The 19,312-nt window shown below is 41.5% G+C and overlaps 1 protein-coding gene across 3 annotated transcripts in view; it reads right to left on the bottom strand.

The window, feature by feature from the left end:
• pkig (protein kinase (cAMP-dependent, catalytic) inhibitor gamma) overlaps positions 1 to 19,312 on the bottom strand; it is a 32,341-nt gene that overhangs the window by 3,410 nt on the left and 9,619 nt on the right. The window contains exons 1-2 of one of the 3 annotated variants that reach the window (XM_075475337.1): positions 7,869 to 7,973; positions 1,279 to 1,463 (exon numbers count right to left, since the gene is read on the bottom strand). In XM_075475337.1, the coding sequence (XP_075331452.1) occupies positions 1,279 to 1,435 (157 nt within the window). In that variant the 5' untranslated portion in view covers positions 1,436 to 1,463; positions 7,869 to 7,973. Of the gene's footprint in view, positions 1 to 1,278; positions 1,464 to 1,863; positions 1,949 to 7,868; positions 7,974 to 19,312 lie in introns of those variants that run through there. The other 2 variants (XM_075475338.1, XM_075475336.1) reach the window with 2 other exon arrangements.

The following is a 19,312-nucleotide window of genomic DNA, read 5'->3' as shown; positions in this document are numbered from 1 at the left end:
ATCATAATAATATTACAGGGGAAAACTGCTTGAATGGTAGCCCATTCATTTAGGTGCAATTTAGGTGCAATTAGGGGGAGAAGCGCACTTGGCAGCAGTTTAAGATGAAATATAAAAACATTGTTCAAACAGGTGAGACCTCGGCATGGAGGTACCTCATTTTGATCATGTTTTACACTGTAAAGTAAATATTAAGTGGCTATTTCACTGTGCAGTTGTTTTATCCCCAACATAATGCTGTTTTCACACACATAAATGTCTTCTCATCTATATCATGTTCTGTTAAATAATTAAACCTATCTAAACTAACTCAGACTTCTACTGAGCCAACAGAAAGAAAGAAGGCAGATGCCCGCCCTAAGCCAGAATATTGGAAGGCCAGTGGCTGAGGGAATCCTTGGAAGGAGCTCATCCTCTGAGTCCACCCCCCAAGACACAACTGCCTTTATAAAAAATAATAGGCCTATAGATATCTTTTTTAAGCATATCCATACAAATATTTATTTGTCTTTTGTCCCAACAGATTCTGATGGTAACGCTCAAAAAGATAATTGTCTGTAAATGCTAAAACATCTGATAACGATCTCCCGACGAATATTTAATTCTCTGCGCAATAATGCTGCACCTCCATCCACGGGATCACTGTCAAAAGGACATGTTGGTGAAAAAAGTCATCTCCTACTGTGCCTAATGGACTTCTAGAAGTAGAAGAACTCGCTCTGCTGACTGAATGAATGAGGAAATCAAATGGCGTGTGTGGCTGAAAGAGGGCGGAGACAGAGAGAAACTCGAGGTTCATTGAGTAAAACCTGGTCCCGACCAGGTTAGGTTCATAGTCTGTTACTATGGTAACTGACCGAGAGGTTAAGTTACCTCTCTTTGTGAAACAGGCTAGAGTTACCCCCCTTTCTCTGGGTTGAGTTACCTCACTTTGTGAAACGGAAAACTCAGTTTCCCTCATTTCAGGGTAAATAAACTCAGAGTTTTCACTAAACCTGCTTTGTGAAACGGACCTCTGGTGAGAATAAGGCATTTTTTTATCATTTCCCGATGCAAGAAACTAAATAAATTAAGGGCCCGTGTATAGCTGGGAGCAGACGTGCCAACAGACAACTGCACCAGAAACAGACCAGTGGTTAAACTGTGTCTCAGTAGACTTTCCAGTGAAAGTTATTTCACACTCATGCACAAGTTAATTTCCTTTTAAAAGATTACTTTATGCACAAAGGTATGTTTTGTTTTTCACTCTGCAGCACACTGTAATGTTGCTTTACTGACCTGGAACCTTCAGATCCATCTCTGCCAGGTCTTTGGTGAGTTCACTCGTGCTCGCTGCTACTTTCCCCTCCTTCCCCGCGATGTCAGGCACTGCGTTCCTGCGGCCTGTGCGATCACAGTTGATAAAGTCTGAGTATGACGTCCCCACGTCCATCATCTGTCCATGACCCGCGCTCTCATTACACCTGTGAAAGGGAGGAGAAAATGTGAGTAACGCAGAGATTCTGCAGCAAACAAATCCCCCTCATCAGCTGGCCTCTTAATGACCGCGGGGAGTGCACTTTGTCTTGTGCCTTTCTACTTAAGGAGAAGTAAGAAGGCACACAAAAATACCAGCTTGAGACAATGTTGAGTTATTGAAAAAGGCCAAAGAATCACCAGTGGAAGTGAGAGGAAACAGCCGAGATCAAATCGATAAGAATGATGAAGGTGTTAATAACTGCCCTTTCCATTTCAGCACAGGGATTAATGACCCCATGACATCCGTCCTAATTGGTTGTCCTAATTAAGTCAGGAAAAGGAGCTCTCAATTGTATAGTCATCGCCATCTAAAAGAGTACATTTTTGTGTCCAAAAGGTACTTACACTGCATTTAAAAAAGAGGAGGGCTGGATAGAGCAGGATAGAGCACTGGTCAGTATGGAAAACCAGTGGAAAAGAGCTTGAACAACAACCAGGCGGGGCTTGAAAGAGGCCCAGAAAAACAGTCCCTCTCAGCTGTCTTCTGCTTCCTGTTCTCAGGCCATATTTAACTAGGTCATGGATCCTAACAACCACTAAAACACTTGCTAATTCCTTCGAGAGGAGAGGACAAAAAAAAAGCAAAAAAACCACAATATTGCTCCAGAAAAGATTAAAAAGTACGAACAGAAATAGTCTGTCCCTCCGATGAAAAGAAAGCCTGGAGACAATTTCTAAGATGTCATTGCAGTTGCTCTCCTTTATTCGCTGACCCCCCCCCCCCCCCCCCCATAGCTTTACACAGATATCCAAGGCCTCATTGTTGACAATGTGAGCATGACCGACAACTTTACAGCTACAGACTTCCTCTTTATGAAAGCATGCCAGCCATTGCACAACAGCTGAGCAGCTAAGCTACGAATGCTTAAGAAACATGAGAGAGCGGAAGTGCAGAAGGGAAACAAGCTAAAGAAAGAGGGGAATAAAAAGGAACTGGCAGACAAGAGAACACGCTGACCTGGGAACGACCTCATCCCTCACACTTTCATTCAGAGTTTTTCCAAAAGGTCCCATTTATTGTTTCCTTTCTCATTTGTACAGTATGTCAAAAAGGAGGCACGCAGGGTCATTCCCTCAGAGGTCAGCAGCTGCTGCAGACGCAGGCCATGCCGTTTGGGAATGTGAATGGCAGCTTGACAGTCCCAGTAAGTAAAAGTGGTACCTCTAAAATATCACAGAGTTCCGGATGGTTGGCATTTCCCTTCATGCTCCTAATCTCACACAATCTGTGCTCCCAAATGCAGATACAGGCGTGATCCACTGATAGACGTCATCTTGAGAATCAGCGCTGAACATTATAGTCATTAGGGAGCCAAATCACAGAGAGGCTCCAGTACCTCACAGGTTCATAATCAGGTATCCAAACCAATGAAGCTTTCACTAATTACCAATTGGTGCAGGATTTTCTGACCAATGCTGAAATTTTCATTTAAATGTTCCGTCTTTGTGTTACACAGTCATTTTTCACAAGTCTGGATCCACATTTTTTCTTTATATTTCAGTTTCCAAAGTGTAATCTTTTAGCTGCCTTTAGCTAAAGTTCTCCAGGCTTTCTAAAGGTCTGACTTATCATTCACTTAATCAAAATAACTGCACCCAACTCAAGGAGGGAGCCAGTGTTGTGTCTACAAAACAACAGTCAACTGAACAAAAATAATAAATAATAATACATTTGATTTGTATTGCACTTTATATTTAATAATCTCAAAGTGCTACATAAAAGATATTTAAGCAGTAAGCTTTCTTGAAAAGGTGAGTTTTTAGGTCATTTAAAAGCCTCTGCAGTCTGTGGGGCCCTCAGGTGTTCCACAGCCTCGGAGCAGCAGAGGAAAGGGCCCGATCGCCCATCGTGCGGAGCTTGGTGTTGAGAGGGAAGCAGGAGAAGTGGGGATTGTCCTCATGTCGAGCTGTGTGTCATCAGCATAGCAATGATAGGATACCCCCATGCCTGATGATATTGCCCAGGGGAAGCAGATAGAGGATAAAGGGGGTGGGGCCCAGCACCGAGCCCTGAGGGACACCGCAGGTGACGTTGTGGGTGTGTGACTTTGCTTTGCCCAGGGCAACGTATTCTGTTCTGTCGGTCAGACACGAGGTGAACCAGTTATGTACGTTATCAGAGAGTCCAACGGTGTATTTCAGACGGTCAAGGAGGATGTTGTGGTCAACTGTGTCAAAAGCAGCTGTTAGGTCCAGGAGGATGAGTAGAGATGGGGAACCGGTACAAAGAACCCATGTTAAAGCATGTATTCAGGCACTGTTACCAACAGCCTTTCACAGCACCAAATTCATAATATAAATGCCAAAGATGACAATTTGACAGACATAACATTTCAGGGTGTCCAGAACGTCTCTTTACAATTTAAAAAAAAAAAAAAAAAAAAAAAACACATTACAAAGGCAATCGATGACATACTTGAATCAGATTCGTTCTATGTAGTGTAAAGTTTATCACATTGCATTTGTGTATTTCAGGTATCTTGTTAATGAAAGAGATACTGTTAAATGAACCCCTAAAAAAAAAAAAAGAAAAAAAAGACAAAATGCGTGTCGTGGTTTATTGAAACAAAATCAGATACGCAGACTCAGCAAAACTACAGAACTAAGTATGGAAGAGATCCACCGTCACGTCTGTCAATTCGTGCATGGCACAAGAAATTTATTTCTTGACTTCTGGACTTCTTTCTATGGGGTTATGTTAGAGATATCGAGTATCGAACAACGATATGGGACATCCCTGATCTAAAGCAAAAGATCACTGATGCCACTGCCACCATTGATGAGGCTATGCTACAGCGAACATGGCAAGAAATCAAGTACCGTCTTGATGTGCTTCGTACAACTAATGGTGCCCATGTAGAGGTGTATTAAATTAGTTTAAAAAAAACCTCAAATATCTACTCCTCATTTTGTAACAATTTCCATACATTTATCTGTTCATTTGCTTCTGTAATACATTTTTTTTTTTTTAAACACCCTGTATTTTTTACCAAGGTGATTTCTAAACAGCTATGAGCTAAAAACTTCAGCACGGTATGCAGTATGTCCTTAAAAAGAAAAAGGGGGAATTGGTTAGGTGGAAGACAAAAGAAGAAGTGGTAGAACTAAATAATTCTGTGCAGTGGATGAAGTTTCTCAAGATGTCACGAGAAGAAATAAAGGCCACTACTTCCAAAAAAAACCAAAGGCCCTTCTATTAAGTTTTTTTTTATAAACAAAAAATGTCAGCTCTCTTCTTTCATCCTCTGAAATGAGCTTTCTTTTGTTTTGCAGGTTGTGTACAGAAAACCTTATAATAATAAGACACGTTGCTGTGTGAATGTGATCAACTGCAAAGAAGAAAGCAGAATTCAATTGGTAATGGCAGCCAGGTCTGCACGGTCTACACAGCATGCAGTGATACGAAGGGAGAGAAAACAGCGCCAAGCGATTGTGAGGTCTGACTTTTTCCTGTACAACGATTTTGTGATGCAAATGTATTACTCTTTTTAACGCATATTGTTTTGAGAACCAAACGCTTTATTTTTGTGCCCCCATCCAACTAGCCGGACTAACTTCGTCAACGCCAAAACGAGGCTGGAACTCAGCTCACAGGACGCAGCAGGGGGTAAGTCAATGTTCATAAATGATATTGCTAATATGGGATGTCATACAGCTTCATGCCAAAAGAGGCGAACTATCCCATTAAACTCTATTCAAGTCACTACTTATATGTGATATATGTGGTATGAGAATTATACTGAATCCCTTTCTTGTCAACACAGGAGCTCTGCAAAGCCTCTCAAGCTGTTTAATATCAACATGGGATTTTTTTCCCCACAATAACTGGGAGACAGATTTAGGGTGCCCTGGACCTATGTGCCTATTCTGAGTGCAAGCACTGCCCGGTATGTTATCTTTTCAGGGCACTTTTAGAAAGAATAAAAAGTATTTCATCCCAGAGAGGTGACTCACTGTTGGGTGGGGTCTTCACAGTTGAGTGTTTAATTCCCCCCAAAAGAAAAAAAGAACAGCCCATATGCTGACAAAGAGGCTGCAGCATTGGATGAAGAGACGCCTCAATGTGGAGAGTTCCTCTTGCTGACTCAGTCCAACACAGGCCCCTTTGGTAGCAATTAAAAGAGGGAGACTCACTAAACTCACTCTTAGATAATCTCACAGAATGTGTCTTTTTTTCAGTGAAAACAAATTTAAACTATTGCAGGGAAAAACAGGAGGACCATCAATGACAGACAACACAGAGCAGGCTATGTCCAGCAGTGAGTTATTCGTTGTACATGAGTTTGAATGCATTAGTTTCGAGTAAATGTGCCTGCTCCATCATCTTGCATCTAATTAAAAAAAAATAATAATAAAACAAATCCAGTAAACATGTCAAAATATCTTAATATTAATTTATTATGTGCCTCCTGCTTTAAGAAGAGTAAAAAACTGTCTCTACTGCACCACTGAAATCCTCTGTGTGCATTCTTATGTTCGCCCATTTCATCTCCACTGGCTCATTTGTTATGCAGATTATGGGAGTCCCATCTAATTGCCATTTGTTTGTTTAATTAGTCGGCTTGCCTGCACATGTGAATCAAATCCTACTGTGAGATCATTACCAGGTTTCCATGGAGGGATGCTGGTGATGGTGTTCTGTGCACATGTTTACCCTCTTCCTGCCGGCTCTCAGCTGTGGTCGGAGCACTTTAATGGAAGTGCATTAGGATACATGCCAAGCTAACCGCCATGATAAACTTCCAGCAGGAGGCGGCTGCTCATGCTGCTGTTGTTCACCTGCTACGATTTGTATAATGCAAATAGATATGCAAAGTGACTTTATATATACGAATAGTTGCTATAACAACTGACATTGTTTTTTTTCAATTGTTATTATTGCTTCAATTATTTCTGTAATTGTTTAAATTCATGAAAAACTACTGATCTGAAACATGCTCAGTCTTTACACTTGAAAGTATAAATGAGCCAACTTGAATTTTTATAAACAACTAAATTACTGACTTCAACTTTCTATTCTTATTCACATTCTTATAAAGATATATTGTACAGAATGTCTGTGATGGACTGCCCACTGTTGTCCCACTGGAGCCTTTTAAACGGATAGTTCACCTCTTTTGACATGAAGCTGTATGACATCCCATACTAGCAATATTATTTATGAACATTTTCTTACCTCCAGCTGCGTCCTGTGAGTCGAGTTCCAGCCTCGTTTTGGCGTTGATGAAGGTAGTCCGGCTAGTTGGCTGGGGTTTAAAAAATAAAGCGTTTTGCTTCTCAAAACAATATGCGTTCAAAAGAGTAATACATTTGCATCACAAAATCGTTGTGCAGGAAAAAGTCAGACCTCACAATCGATTGGCGCTATTTTCTCTCCCATCGTATCACTTGCCTGCTGTGTAGACCGTGCAGACCGAAGTGCAGACCGAGCAGTCCCCTGCTTCCGAGCAGCAAACAACGTAACAGGCGCGGCTGTCGGCAGGTGGCAGCACGCAGTGATACGAAGGGAGAGAAAATGGCGCCAAGCGATTGTGAGGTCTGACTTTTTCCTGCACAACGATTTTGTGATGCAAATGTATTACTCTTTTTAACGCATATTGTTTTGAGAAGCAAAACGCTTTATTTTTGTGGCCCCAGCCAACTAGCCAGACTACCTTCGTCAATGCCAAAACGAGGCTGGAACTCGGCTCACAGTGCGCAGCGGGGGGTAAGAAAATGTTCATAAATAATATTGCTAGTATGGGATGTCAAACAGCTTCATGTCAAAAGAGGCGAACTATCCCTTTAAGTCTGGTTTGTGTTTAATAAACTCATTATCTGGCTTCTTTAAAGATATTAAATATCCATTAAAGCCACCGAGGCAGCTGATTTCAGGACAGTCATAATTTTGCAGCAAATATTGATAAGGTAGAAACTTTCCATGTGAATGGAGGTCACCCGACTGTCAAAAAGTTTTCCAGCGTCACTTCATTTGATTTATGAGTGCTAATGAGTGTCATTTCTTTTAGGGAAAAATAAACATTTGTCAGTTTCAGTTGGTCTATGAAAGCTTTCTATGCTTTTGTTTACTTTGCGTCTTTGGGTTGTGAACGGTTGGCTCGACAGGCCAGGACACACCATTGAACAAGCAAATAAAAAGCAGAAAATAATAATTATCTCTGTGTTGCTTACATTCAAAACCCAAAGATTATCAGTGTGCGATGCAATCCCAATGTTCAAAAAGAACGGTTTCCGTTTCTATGAGAAATAAATCGGTGGTACAAAAAGCTTACTCAACAACTCTAGGTCATTACAGCTCTTGCTGTTAAACAATGCATTCGTAGACAAAGGTTATCAACAGTCTTTCTTACCAAAGCTGTCTTAGCTGCCTCCTCCGCTCTCAGGTGCTTACCAATGCTTGCAATCCATTCCCCCTGCAGTGTGTTCAGAGACAGAGCACCACAACACTAGTCAGCTCTCTGCCCTCCTGCTTGCTGCCTCTCAACCCCCCACCAATGTGGTGTGGCCACTGTCCATTCACATGATGTCAGCAGCTGCTTGGTCAACAGCGAGCCCACTTCAGACATAAGGGAGCTAGATTTCCTCATTGGGATTAGCATTGTTGTTCCTCTTAGGTCTTCCTCTTATAAATAAATAAAAGCCCTGACAATTCAACTCTGGTTTGCATAGTTGCCCCATATCCTTACTCTCATTATGGGATCTGGGCTGGGTGTTGAGGATCTAATTTCCCCTGGTGACGTGAATATCGCAACTTGGCATACAGCTTGTGTTAGCACTTCAGCAGTTGGCCATTTACACACATACTGTGAAAACTTTCTGGGAAGCCGGGTAGACAGTCTCTGTGCAACTTAAAAGAGGCTTTCAGTGCATCTCTTTCCCTCGCTGGCACTTTAGGGTCTCTGGATTACTGTTAATTCACAGCAGTAGGCTCCATCTACGCTGTCAGACATACAGAATTATCAACAATAACACTGGAAACTCAATTTGATTTTCAATCTTCTTTTCACTGTGCACTGATACTCAGAGTGATCTGTCATTCCTGTATAATTGCCATCCTAAAAGAGTGCACAGGGTTCCTATGCCTGAAAGCATTATGAATCAGCCGCGGAAGAGGAGATAAGAAGCCTGACAAACACCATTAGCATCAGCTGCTGTGGAAAAGTCTCGAGTGAACTGATGAATAAAACAAAAGGGGCACGGTTGCTTCTTCAGAAAGCTAGAGCCAAACCAAAAAATCAGTCCAGCTTGGACAAGCAAACATTGGGAGGAGCAGCATACAGTATACGAATGCCATTGCTCCAAAATGGAAAAATGATGCTCACTCCCACCATTACTCATCAATAAATCCACAGATTACTTCCTCTTTTTTTGTCATAAAACTTCAGAAGTGAAAAAAAGTGAAAAAAAAAAAAAAAAAAAAGTGTAGGGCTTTGTATCAATCCAGCAGTTATTTTTGTAAATATGCAACAGCTGTGGCTCAGGAAGTAGAAGTGTCCTTGGGAAAGGTACTGAACTCCACACCGCCCCAGGCTGGAATGTATCATGGCTTTTACTGTAAAGTGGTGGTCAACAAGACAAGAAAAGTGCAAAAAATAAAATATATATATGTAGACAGTCAATTTAATACAATTAAGTCCCCTAATGACTAAAAAAACTGCCTCACACTTTGCTTTTATTCCTGACCAATCAGAGCAGATTGGGCCTTTCGGGAGGAGTCTTAAATAGACAAGAGATAGGGCAAACAGGAAAAAGAACTGTTAACCTTGCAATCCTCCAAATGCGAGTGAAATTACTCCAAAATGTATACGTTCAGTTAGATTTTATTGATTGGCTGGACTTTCTGAACTTTCAGTTTCTGTCCCCGGCTCAGATCTGGAAGTAAAAGAGGACGCCGATTACGAATCATCCCGTTTGTGATACAAAAATAAAAAATAAATAAATAAAAGAGTGATGTCACCACTCAACATGCCACCAGCTCTATTATTTATCAATTATTTTTTGTCTTAAATGTAATAGGTAAGCGCAGAAAGCATTAGAGTCAGACATAACTCAGCATGACAGGATAAGATCCCAAACCACACTGCTAACGCAGTATATGCGTACCTGGAGAACAGAGAACACACAACAGAGATCTATACTTGGACAAGAGCAGTGGACCAACTGAGTGGCCAACTCAAGCTATGACCTTCGCTCCACTCATCTTTCAGCACGGTTACGTGCATGGTTGAGTCAGGCAATGGTTTAGAGTCAATCATGGGCATTCTTGGAAATAAAGTGGTTGCCTGGAAACCTCCCAGTGATGACAACACTTCAGGAAGCTAACCAAATCTTAACTGAAGTATACACTCTTCTTCTCAACCACTGCTAACCAACACAGTGAAGAAGTCCACTACCAGTTTCCTCAAAGATACGTCATCAGGTAGCGGGAATGGAAGCCTACACCTACCTGCTTCCCAAAACGCAAGCCTGACTGATTAAAGCAAAAAGAAATGTAAAAGTTATCACTCCTGGGGAAGACAATGCAACTCCTATATCACGGTATTTGCTGCATGTTCACAGAAAAACTACTTAATAACCAAAAAAAGTACAAAGACACTTGATTCTGTTAATCTTCTAAATCCCTCATCTGTTAAACAGATGGCAGGATTGCACAATGGAGAACTCTGAAGAGAGAAAACGGCTTCTTTTGTTAGAACAGCTCACTTAGCAGCAGCTGGGTCAATCAATAGCCGCTTGAGCCAGAGCATCGTAATACTGCTCAGCTTTCACAAGACACGGAACCACAGGATCACATGGACGTTCCCATATCAAATGCTCATCTTTGGAGGCCAGTTCAGGTGTTGTTACAAGAGATATTAAAAGCAACACTGTGTCCCGTTTGATTTGTGTGTTCCACAGAGGCCGTGATCATTCAAGGTGTCACTGGCAGTGGAGAGAAGCGGTAAGACAGATGGACATATTAGACAGAGACTGTTGTAGCACCATACCAGACCTCAGGCTATAGGGAATCCCCTTGTTTGTATGAGTGTGTGTGTGTGTGTGTGTGTGCGTGTGCGTGTGTGTGTGCTGGGGAGTACTCGTGGTCTCAATCCAGTTGAGCCACCTGCTTCTGACTCAGCTGTGAATCATGAGTGTTTGATGAGAATCCGTCACACCCATCCTTCATACACACACACAGGGCCAGAGTGGGGCCCCTTTTCAGCCCGGGAATTTCAGGCCCAAGACTGGCTCACTTTTTCCATGGTAGTGGAAATTGGATAAATGAAGCAACAGTTCAGCTCTTACTATCCTCTAGTTTTTTTTTTAATTGATACCATGGTTCAACAAATAGAAGTTAACAAAAAATATTCCACTATTCCACAAGGATAGGTTGATAAATTAACAAAAGCAGAAAAAAAAAAATAAAGCATTTGAAACGTATCCCACTCTTCAACAAAGAGGCATATTGACCTAATGTTTACAGTACAGTATACAGTTATATTGCGATTAGCACCAACAGCATAAATTACCGCCCAAGCAGTGCACTGGTTTCAGCCACTTTATCTTTAACTGTGTCATTGCTTATCGACATGAGGATTTCCTTCTCTGTACACATTATCATGAAAGCCTCCAAGTTGTCCCTACTCAATGACCCGACTCAAACTCGTAGCCTATTCCTCACAAATTGTAAGGCCGAGAAGCTTCTCTCACATGCAACCTGTGTGATGGACAAAGTCAACTGAAACTTATATGCTAACTCAATGACATGATAAGCGTCTGTGAGGAGGTTGTACTGTGAGAGTATTAAAGATGGGGTATGAGATCTTGGAAAAACGGTTCCTGTAAGCTATATTTTTGAAAATACACAACCTTGCCTCTCCCTTCAGCCCACCCCTCGAAACCACGCCTTCAAAACACATGAACGAGTCACGAGCCTGTGAACGTGCAGGGGGGAGGGGTAAGGAGGGCTGACGGTTGATTGGCATGTCAGAATCCAATAGAAGTAACTCTCATCATTACTTCTATTGGTCAGACATTTCCTCTTGCTACACCCTCTACAATGGACTAAAAAATTTTTTTTTCCCCCAAACAATCTATTTTAGTGGGTGCAATGGGGTCGTGAGGAAGTTTTCAGACAATATGATAAAAAATGCTCCAGAAAACATCTCATAACCCACCTTTATATGGACACAAATGACACAGTTTTTGCAGGAGGAACAGGTCCTGCTTTTAAGCTCCATCTCTGTTTTTTTCATATATGATAGTCCGCCACCATCCTCTTGACCTTCCTGTGCCACCTCACTACATGCAGTACATACAGTATAACCTTCAAGAGAGGACTTTTTCAGGAAAGTTTTTAGGTAGTTGTGTGTATCTGCATATTATGCAGCCGCGGCCGCTGTATTTGGGCAGGATGGGCAGAGCCCCGCCTTCCACACCCCCAACCTTTCTTTTATAGATAAAATATAGATAATTATAAATTATAGATAAAATATTTATTTCAACTTCAATCACAGTGGGAATCGTATTACACCATATTGTGGCTTGTGACGGACTTTGCGAGTGGAATCTGTTTTTATTTTCGCTGAAATATAGCCTACCTCCAGTGTGGCTGCTTAACGTTAGATCTATGGCCATTGGCCAGGGCAGATGCCTGGTCTGCCCTCAGCTAAGCCCGGCCCCGCCGAACTCTCGAGCACATTCTACCAATCAGAATCACTGTAGGCCCCTACGTAGCATAATATCATGTTACATTTAGCGCGCCTGTATAGATGCTATTGGGGCAGGTGTATGATCTGCCCTGGACATGGAAAGGACTCAAAGGGTTTAAGAAATATTACTCCGCCCATCTAGCCAGTGGGAACTTCAGTGCCGCCAAATTCCCCTACAAACTTGTTGGATAAAACGGATAACTATGTCGGATTTGATGATGGATATTGGCTGTTTAATCCGGATTCACGTTTGTGGTAGGTAAAGATTTTACTTTATAGTTGCTATCTTATAAAGTTTAAGTGATTGTGAACGAAGTCTTTGCAAAATGGGAAACTGGGAGTGATTTAATGAAATATCTTAGCTTGATGAGCAAAGCAATGTTGAGACAGTAAACAATGTGTTGACAGCTTCGTACATGTACAGTAGGTTACTTGTCTGCTAGCTTAGGTTTCCCCAAGACTAGCTAAAAACGTTGCTACACACTGTCCCGCCTACTGCTATATTACTCTGCACAAGCTCAGGAGCGAGTCAGTCTGATAGTAGGCTACAGTGAGTGAAGTTTTAACCATGGCTGCTAGCATCGAACCTGTACTCAATGGCGTTGAGTTTCTCTTGGAGAACTCATTTGAAAGACTAGATTTGGGAACAAAATTGGCTATTAAAAACCTCGGCCCCCATAAACCTGATATTAATATAGTTCAGCAAACAATGGATAAGGGTAGGTCTTTCAATCGGACGTTTTCCCGTGCGTGGTATGACAAAAAGCCCTGGCTCTCTGGTTGTTCCAATAGGAATAAAATGTTCTGTTTTCCCATGCTTGCTCTTCCAATCGCCTGGCATGGGGGGACAAGGGGATATGTGGAGCACTGTCGGTGTGTGTGACATGAAGCATTTTTCGGAAAAGGCAAAAAAAACACGAGTCCAGCAAGGCGCATCTGAATTGTGCCATGAAATTAGCCATGCTAGGTAATGCTTTGCGACAAGTTTCCCTCTAATTGAAATGTAGGCAGTATTAATTCCCTTCACAAACTTTCTCTTCGCTCATTTTCATGGGGCTTTTGTGTTTGTTGTATGGCAGACTTTTATGCGAGTGCGCACATCTCCCCCTGCGTATGGTTCCATAGACTATTGGCCTATTGCGTATGCTCCATAAAAGCTTGCATTTTGATAACGCAGATCATCTGCCCCGCCTATTTTCCAGACCACGAGCCGCTACTGATATTATGACCGCTTAATCCAGAGAAAAGCAGACGGTTTTGCGCTACAGCTCAACGGGCTGCTGTGCCCGCTCCCACGGCCGGAAATCAGATTCTGGCAGACTAACTTTTTGGCACAATACTGGCCCAGCTATCGGTAGCTATTGGAAAAGACAGGCTCTATGGACCCAACCAACAAACTCTATTCGGGAGGGGAAAACTCCCTCGTATGGTACAGCCCATGCAGAGGCTGCAATGTCAGAATGCGGGACATGTGTAGCCTATTTTAAGTGAAGATGGACTAACGTGACAAATGTCAAAAAATAAAATTCTCGACCGGCCCAAAAGTGACTCTCCCAATTCTCCATTCCGGGCCTGCACACACTTCTATTTCAAAATGATGCATCAACTGTGCATTTATACTCATTCATGAGTCTTCAGTTTTACCAAAATAAATGTGTCAAGAGAGACAGATTTTAGAGAATGACTGAGTATCCCAAACAGACAGCAGTCACTTCTCTGTGAATGAAACAAGTCGTAGAGATAAATGCACTTAAGAGTCCGATCTCTCTCAAAGTCTCTTTTGTTTTATATAAACAACTTTACTGTGAAAAGCTGCTCTTCGGGTTATTGAATGTTAAGGAAATGTGGTGGTAACTCAATATCCAAGTCAAAAATATGTACCCAGAGCACTTGGGGGGGATAAAAGTGCAAACATTTCAAAGACATTGTAATGAAAAAGTATATGTTTTACATGCAATGCCTTTAAAAAGTAGGTTGCCTGGCATTTTTCCTATTTTGTTACCTTAAAACCAGGAACTGTGCTGGGTTTTGTATGATTTGGTTCGACACATCAGTCTCTCCCTTTTTCTGTCTAATTCCAGAACCAACAGGCCCAGCATTGCCAGCACCACTACCCCAGCAAAGCTCGCATCAACCACATCCTCCAGCCACGTGTGCCAGATTCACCTCGTTCTAAGGGGAGTGAATGAAGGACAATGGTGTGAAAATAGTGAAAACACTGCGGGGTTTAGACTTTCTTCATCTATTAAGTCCTCTAGTTTCGCTTATTGAATACTGTGAATTGCGCATCGTCCTCTTCAACGCTCAAGAGAAAATGTTACGTTCGAGCTGGAGTTAGATGGGCTCTTCGTGGAGTATTATCAGCAATGCAAAGAGAAACGGAAAACACCATGAGTACAGGGATTGAAAAATGCTACAGTAAATTCCACTATAGATGAAATTAGACTGGTGGAGCATGCATATGTATGCACATAAAAGAAAAATGTCAAGACGACCTATTCACAGCCCAGCCCAGTCAACTCATCTGCCCCCATATCAGCCTGTTGTAGCCTACAGAGATAGTGGAACATGTTTGATATGCATCAACAGGGAAACTTAAACGGAACAGAATCGCAATCGAGGGGTCACTAAAAACGCTATAAAACAATATTTTGTAGTCCAATCATTCCGATTCCGGCTGATTTATGGTCGGAAACCAGGTCGTCTGCGTGTGTGTCGCAGTTAACGCAGACATGCCCCCGCCCCTTACGCAGACACTCTGGTGCACCTCCCCAAAATTGTAACTCACCGCAGACATCGCCGCAGGGAGGAGAGAAAGGAGGCCTCTGATTGGTCAACTCTACATCCGCTCTACACTATGCGTATTTCCGGTTTGCTAACCGGCTAATGGTGACGCTAACCGTGCTAACCATGACGATTCTTTCTGCCAGCTCCAGTAGTAGCAATATTTCTTCTATTTCTAGATCGATCAGCTGCATCTCAATCAAAGTGCGCATTCGTCCAGTCGCCATTGTTGTTGAATGACCTCTGTAACCGTAACACCCACAATCCTAGCTTGTTCGTGATTGTCCCTCTTGCGTTGTGGCGTGGGATTAACATAGCACAGACAGCGCTTCAAAAGTAGGCATAAATCAAAAATAACTGCGTCGTGTCTGCGACAAGCTCACTGCGACACACTGCTGCGAGAGTATACACGGACCTTCAATTGTTTCTCAACACTCTCAGAGCTGTCTGCAGCACATCACAGCTTACATTAGGAGTCTGACAGAGTTTAGCTGTATCTTTGCAGGCAGCTGCTGGCTATATTCAAGTGGCCATCAGCTAAGTGGCCAGATGAATATGACAATCCTTGCTGATGCAAGAAAGAATATTTAATTAGCTATAAGTTTGATATTTTTCAAAAAAAGAAAACAAAAATTTTATTTGAAGCATTTTCACTTTATGTGCAGATTCATTTTCCAAATCACTTCTCTCGTTTCGGCTCCAGTTAGTACTCATTCTGACATTTATCGAGCTGGTTTTCCATCTCTGTGTGCTGGAAATCTGCTGTGCTGGTCTGATTTTCCTCCCACTGCCCATTCCATCTATTCCAATTCTACACCGAGGTTGTCCATTTTCTATTTTTGTAAACACGTTTCACAACTCTGCAGGAAGCAGGTTGTTAGTTAGCCGGTGTTGCCTCGTTACCCCCCCCCCCCCAGCTATCTGCGACCACGCTGAAGGCTGAACGAGACCCAAGGAGGAAGAAGAGAAGAAAGGGCGTGGGTGCTCGAGAGGAGAGGGAGGCAGAAGCATAGAAACAAAATTAGACGGAGATACTGAGTGGGAGGATGGGAAAAGGTCGAAAAGCCCATAAAGACAGGAAAAGGATGGAAAAAGAATGAGGATGAGAGCTGCTGAGAAGGAATGCTTGCATGTTTATTGTGCTTGCTAAATATAGGAATAATCCCTTATGTTTTCATTACTTGAGTTTTTGATAAACAAAATTCCTTCCCCATGTCTATGTTCCAGTGCAGAGAAAATTAGCCAATATATAACAGGATATATATGGCTTACCCATCTATGCAGCAGCTGTTACTACAGAGGGATTCCACCTGCCGACATACTGACACTCAACAGAAACTGCAGTCATTTGAAGAAAATGAGCTGATCTGTGCCCATCGCCACGTGTGCGAGAGGTTTGCCAAGTTATTTCACTCCGCTACATCATCACATTTTTTCTCCCACAAGTCTAGGAGGATGTGGGAGACATGTGATTCAGTAGAGTTGGTTGACAAGGATATGAAGCACGGATGCGACTCTTCCCCCGTTGGCAAAAGAGAACAAAAAAAAACAGAGGCAACCAGTGTACTTTCCTCTAGATTTGATAAGAAAAGTAGAATTCATGATCAAGACAAACAGCTTGAGGTGTTCTGATGTGCAGGACACCAAACCTACTGTGACACCAATACAAATCAGCAAGCTAGCAAACGTATTCATTCAAAGCCTTTCATCAAAGCTGGCCCAGTCAGAAATGAAATAATCACAGGTTGGGATGCAAAAGCTAAAATGTTCGTCCACAGCGGTTGAGAGTTTAAACTAACGATACGTTTGGTTAATCCGATTAAAGCTGCAGTCGGCAGGTTTTCAAAATTCCGAGTCTAAAGTCGGAAAATTCGAACTGATACAACTTTCAGGTCCCTCCCCCAACCTCTAACAAGCTCCGATTCGCCCCCCAAACCCCTCCCCCTCTGTGGACGAGGTTGTGCACGTGAGTTCACACCAGTGTGAGCGCACACAAGCTGGGGCAGATTCACGCTCAGCAGCGTGTGCACAAGCTGTGATTGACAGGTAGGATTCCTCCACCCTAACTTGATTGGTTAAAAACAGCCGGGAGCGCTCGGTTTTTGCAAGCATGATTACAGGCTTCAGAGGGAGCTACAGATTTCGTTATTTTTCCTAAACAGCCTATTTAATATTCTACTTCCAGAATACCATGACAGTTCAAGCTAATATGACTAAAGAAAAGTTGCCGACCGCAGCTTTAATCCAAGCAAATTTGTGTCCACTTCCAAGCAAACTAGTTAAGGATTGAAAACTCTTGTGACAAGCTGCCCTGACAATATTTTGTAGACTGCCAAGTACAACATTTCCTGTATTATATGTGAATTGATCACTTTAAGAATATACGTGTGTGTACATCTCTTAAAGCCCCCTACAGAACCAGGTGTTGGAGCTGTGTGAACACATTTTGACTTGACAACCAAGTACCTGTGCTATGTAACCTATACAGACACTTAATAACAACAGTATGAGTTTAGTTTATTCGCTCAAAACCACTGAAGATGAGAATATTTCAAAAGTTTATTGTCCTTTTAAGGAGTCAAACATCCAAGATTAGGATGTAATCTTACGAATGTTGTTTTTTGAAGAAGGTTGCACAATGTGTTCTGTGTACCATCTTAATCTGAGGAGAAACTAGAAGCTACTGGTGTCAGACAGAAATGTCCGTTTTATTCCACACTGAAATGCAGTGCAGTAAATAGTAAACAGACTGTACTCAAAGTACATTCAGAAAGTATTGAGACCCCCCCTCACCTTTTTCCCTTTTGCCATGTTGCAGCCTTATGCTACAATTTTAGAGATTTTTGCAAAAAATTCAAAAATTCTGTTTTCACCATGTCATAAGTGTAGATTAATGTGATTAAAAAAATGATTTAAACGACTGGAGCATCAGGCTGCAATATAACTAAAAAGGGGAAAAGTGAAAGGGGTCTGAATACTTTCTGAATGGACTGTATATAGAGCTTTTTTAGTCTAGTTGAGCACTCAGACCCATTCACACATGCCTTAGTCTATAAAGGTTACAGGCTACTGAGTGCTTTTTTCCCCCTCCATCACATACATTCATACACCAATGGAACAGCCACACTGTAACGAATTGCTGTATATTTACAACAGTATCCGACTGTATTTGACAATAATTGTAAAATACTGTTGAATATTCATCCCTCACATGTAAATTAATAGTTAAATCAGTCATTTAACAATACCAGTAGATAACTGTAATTTAACAGCATAAAACAGTATTTGTAATGAATTGCTGTCCAAATCCAAAATACGTTATTATACTGTTAAATAAATTACTAAAACACAGTTATCCTACTGTCATGTACTGTAATCCAAAAAACAGTATTATACTTTTTGATAAATAACAGTAGTTGCACTGTAAAATAACTACAACACCTACCATTATTCTACGGTCATATACTGTAATCCAATAAACGGTAATATACTGTTAAAATAAATAACAGTAGTTGCACTGTAAAATAACGTTAATAATGTTATTTTACAGGGAAATTCTTTACAGTGCACCTAGTAAAACTACAAAGTAGCATAAACAATAACACCTGAGTAACCGGGCCTCCAAATACTGTATTTCTACCTTGATTCAGATCTCATTAAGTGTTAAGTGATAGATCAATAAACTGTGGCAAATACAGAGCTTACTTACGCAGCAATTAGCCCACCATTCGATGAACTAGGCGCCTCTCTAATAGCAGAATGGAAAGTGGGACACTGTATACTTCCTATTATTGTCAAGTGCACTTTAACCACTGTCATCATTTTCTTTTGTAGTTCCTATAAGTGGTATCCCATCATCATTACTAATAACTGTGATTTGGATGGAAAAAAAAAAAAAAAGAAAGAGATAAATGAATAAAACATTATAAAGCAAATTGAACCAAAAAAAATGAACAAATTAAATCAAACAAAAGCAGAAAGTAGATCATGAAACTGATTCCCTGTCAAACAATTGAGATCACACTGTTCTTTCTACCCTCAAGGTCTGCTCTGTCACATTGCTTTCACGGTTCAGCGGCTACAGCGCATCATTCTCATCAAACGGAGATTTAAATGTGCCACTCCATTTACGATAATTAAAAATCATCGTCGTTCTTCATGAAGAGATATTCTCATCAAATCATCTTTCACTGAACAACAAGGCCAAAACAGGACACGTTCACTTTACTTCCAAACCAGTTCACATGGATGAGAATCCATTTATATATCAAGGCTTGATTAAAATAAAACTCTCAAACACATTTAAAATGGTATGTATT

The sequence above is a fragment of the Odontesthes bonariensis genome, chromosome 10 (assembly GCF_027942865.1).
Source record: "Odontesthes bonariensis isolate fOdoBon6 chromosome 10, fOdoBon6.hap1, whole genome shotgun sequence".
Taxonomy (NCBI): Eukaryota; Metazoa; Chordata; class Actinopteri; order Atheriniformes; family Atherinopsidae; genus Odontesthes; species Odontesthes bonariensis.
Note: the sequence above shows the minus strand (reverse complement) of the source record. Positions and strands in the feature narration are given on the sequence as shown.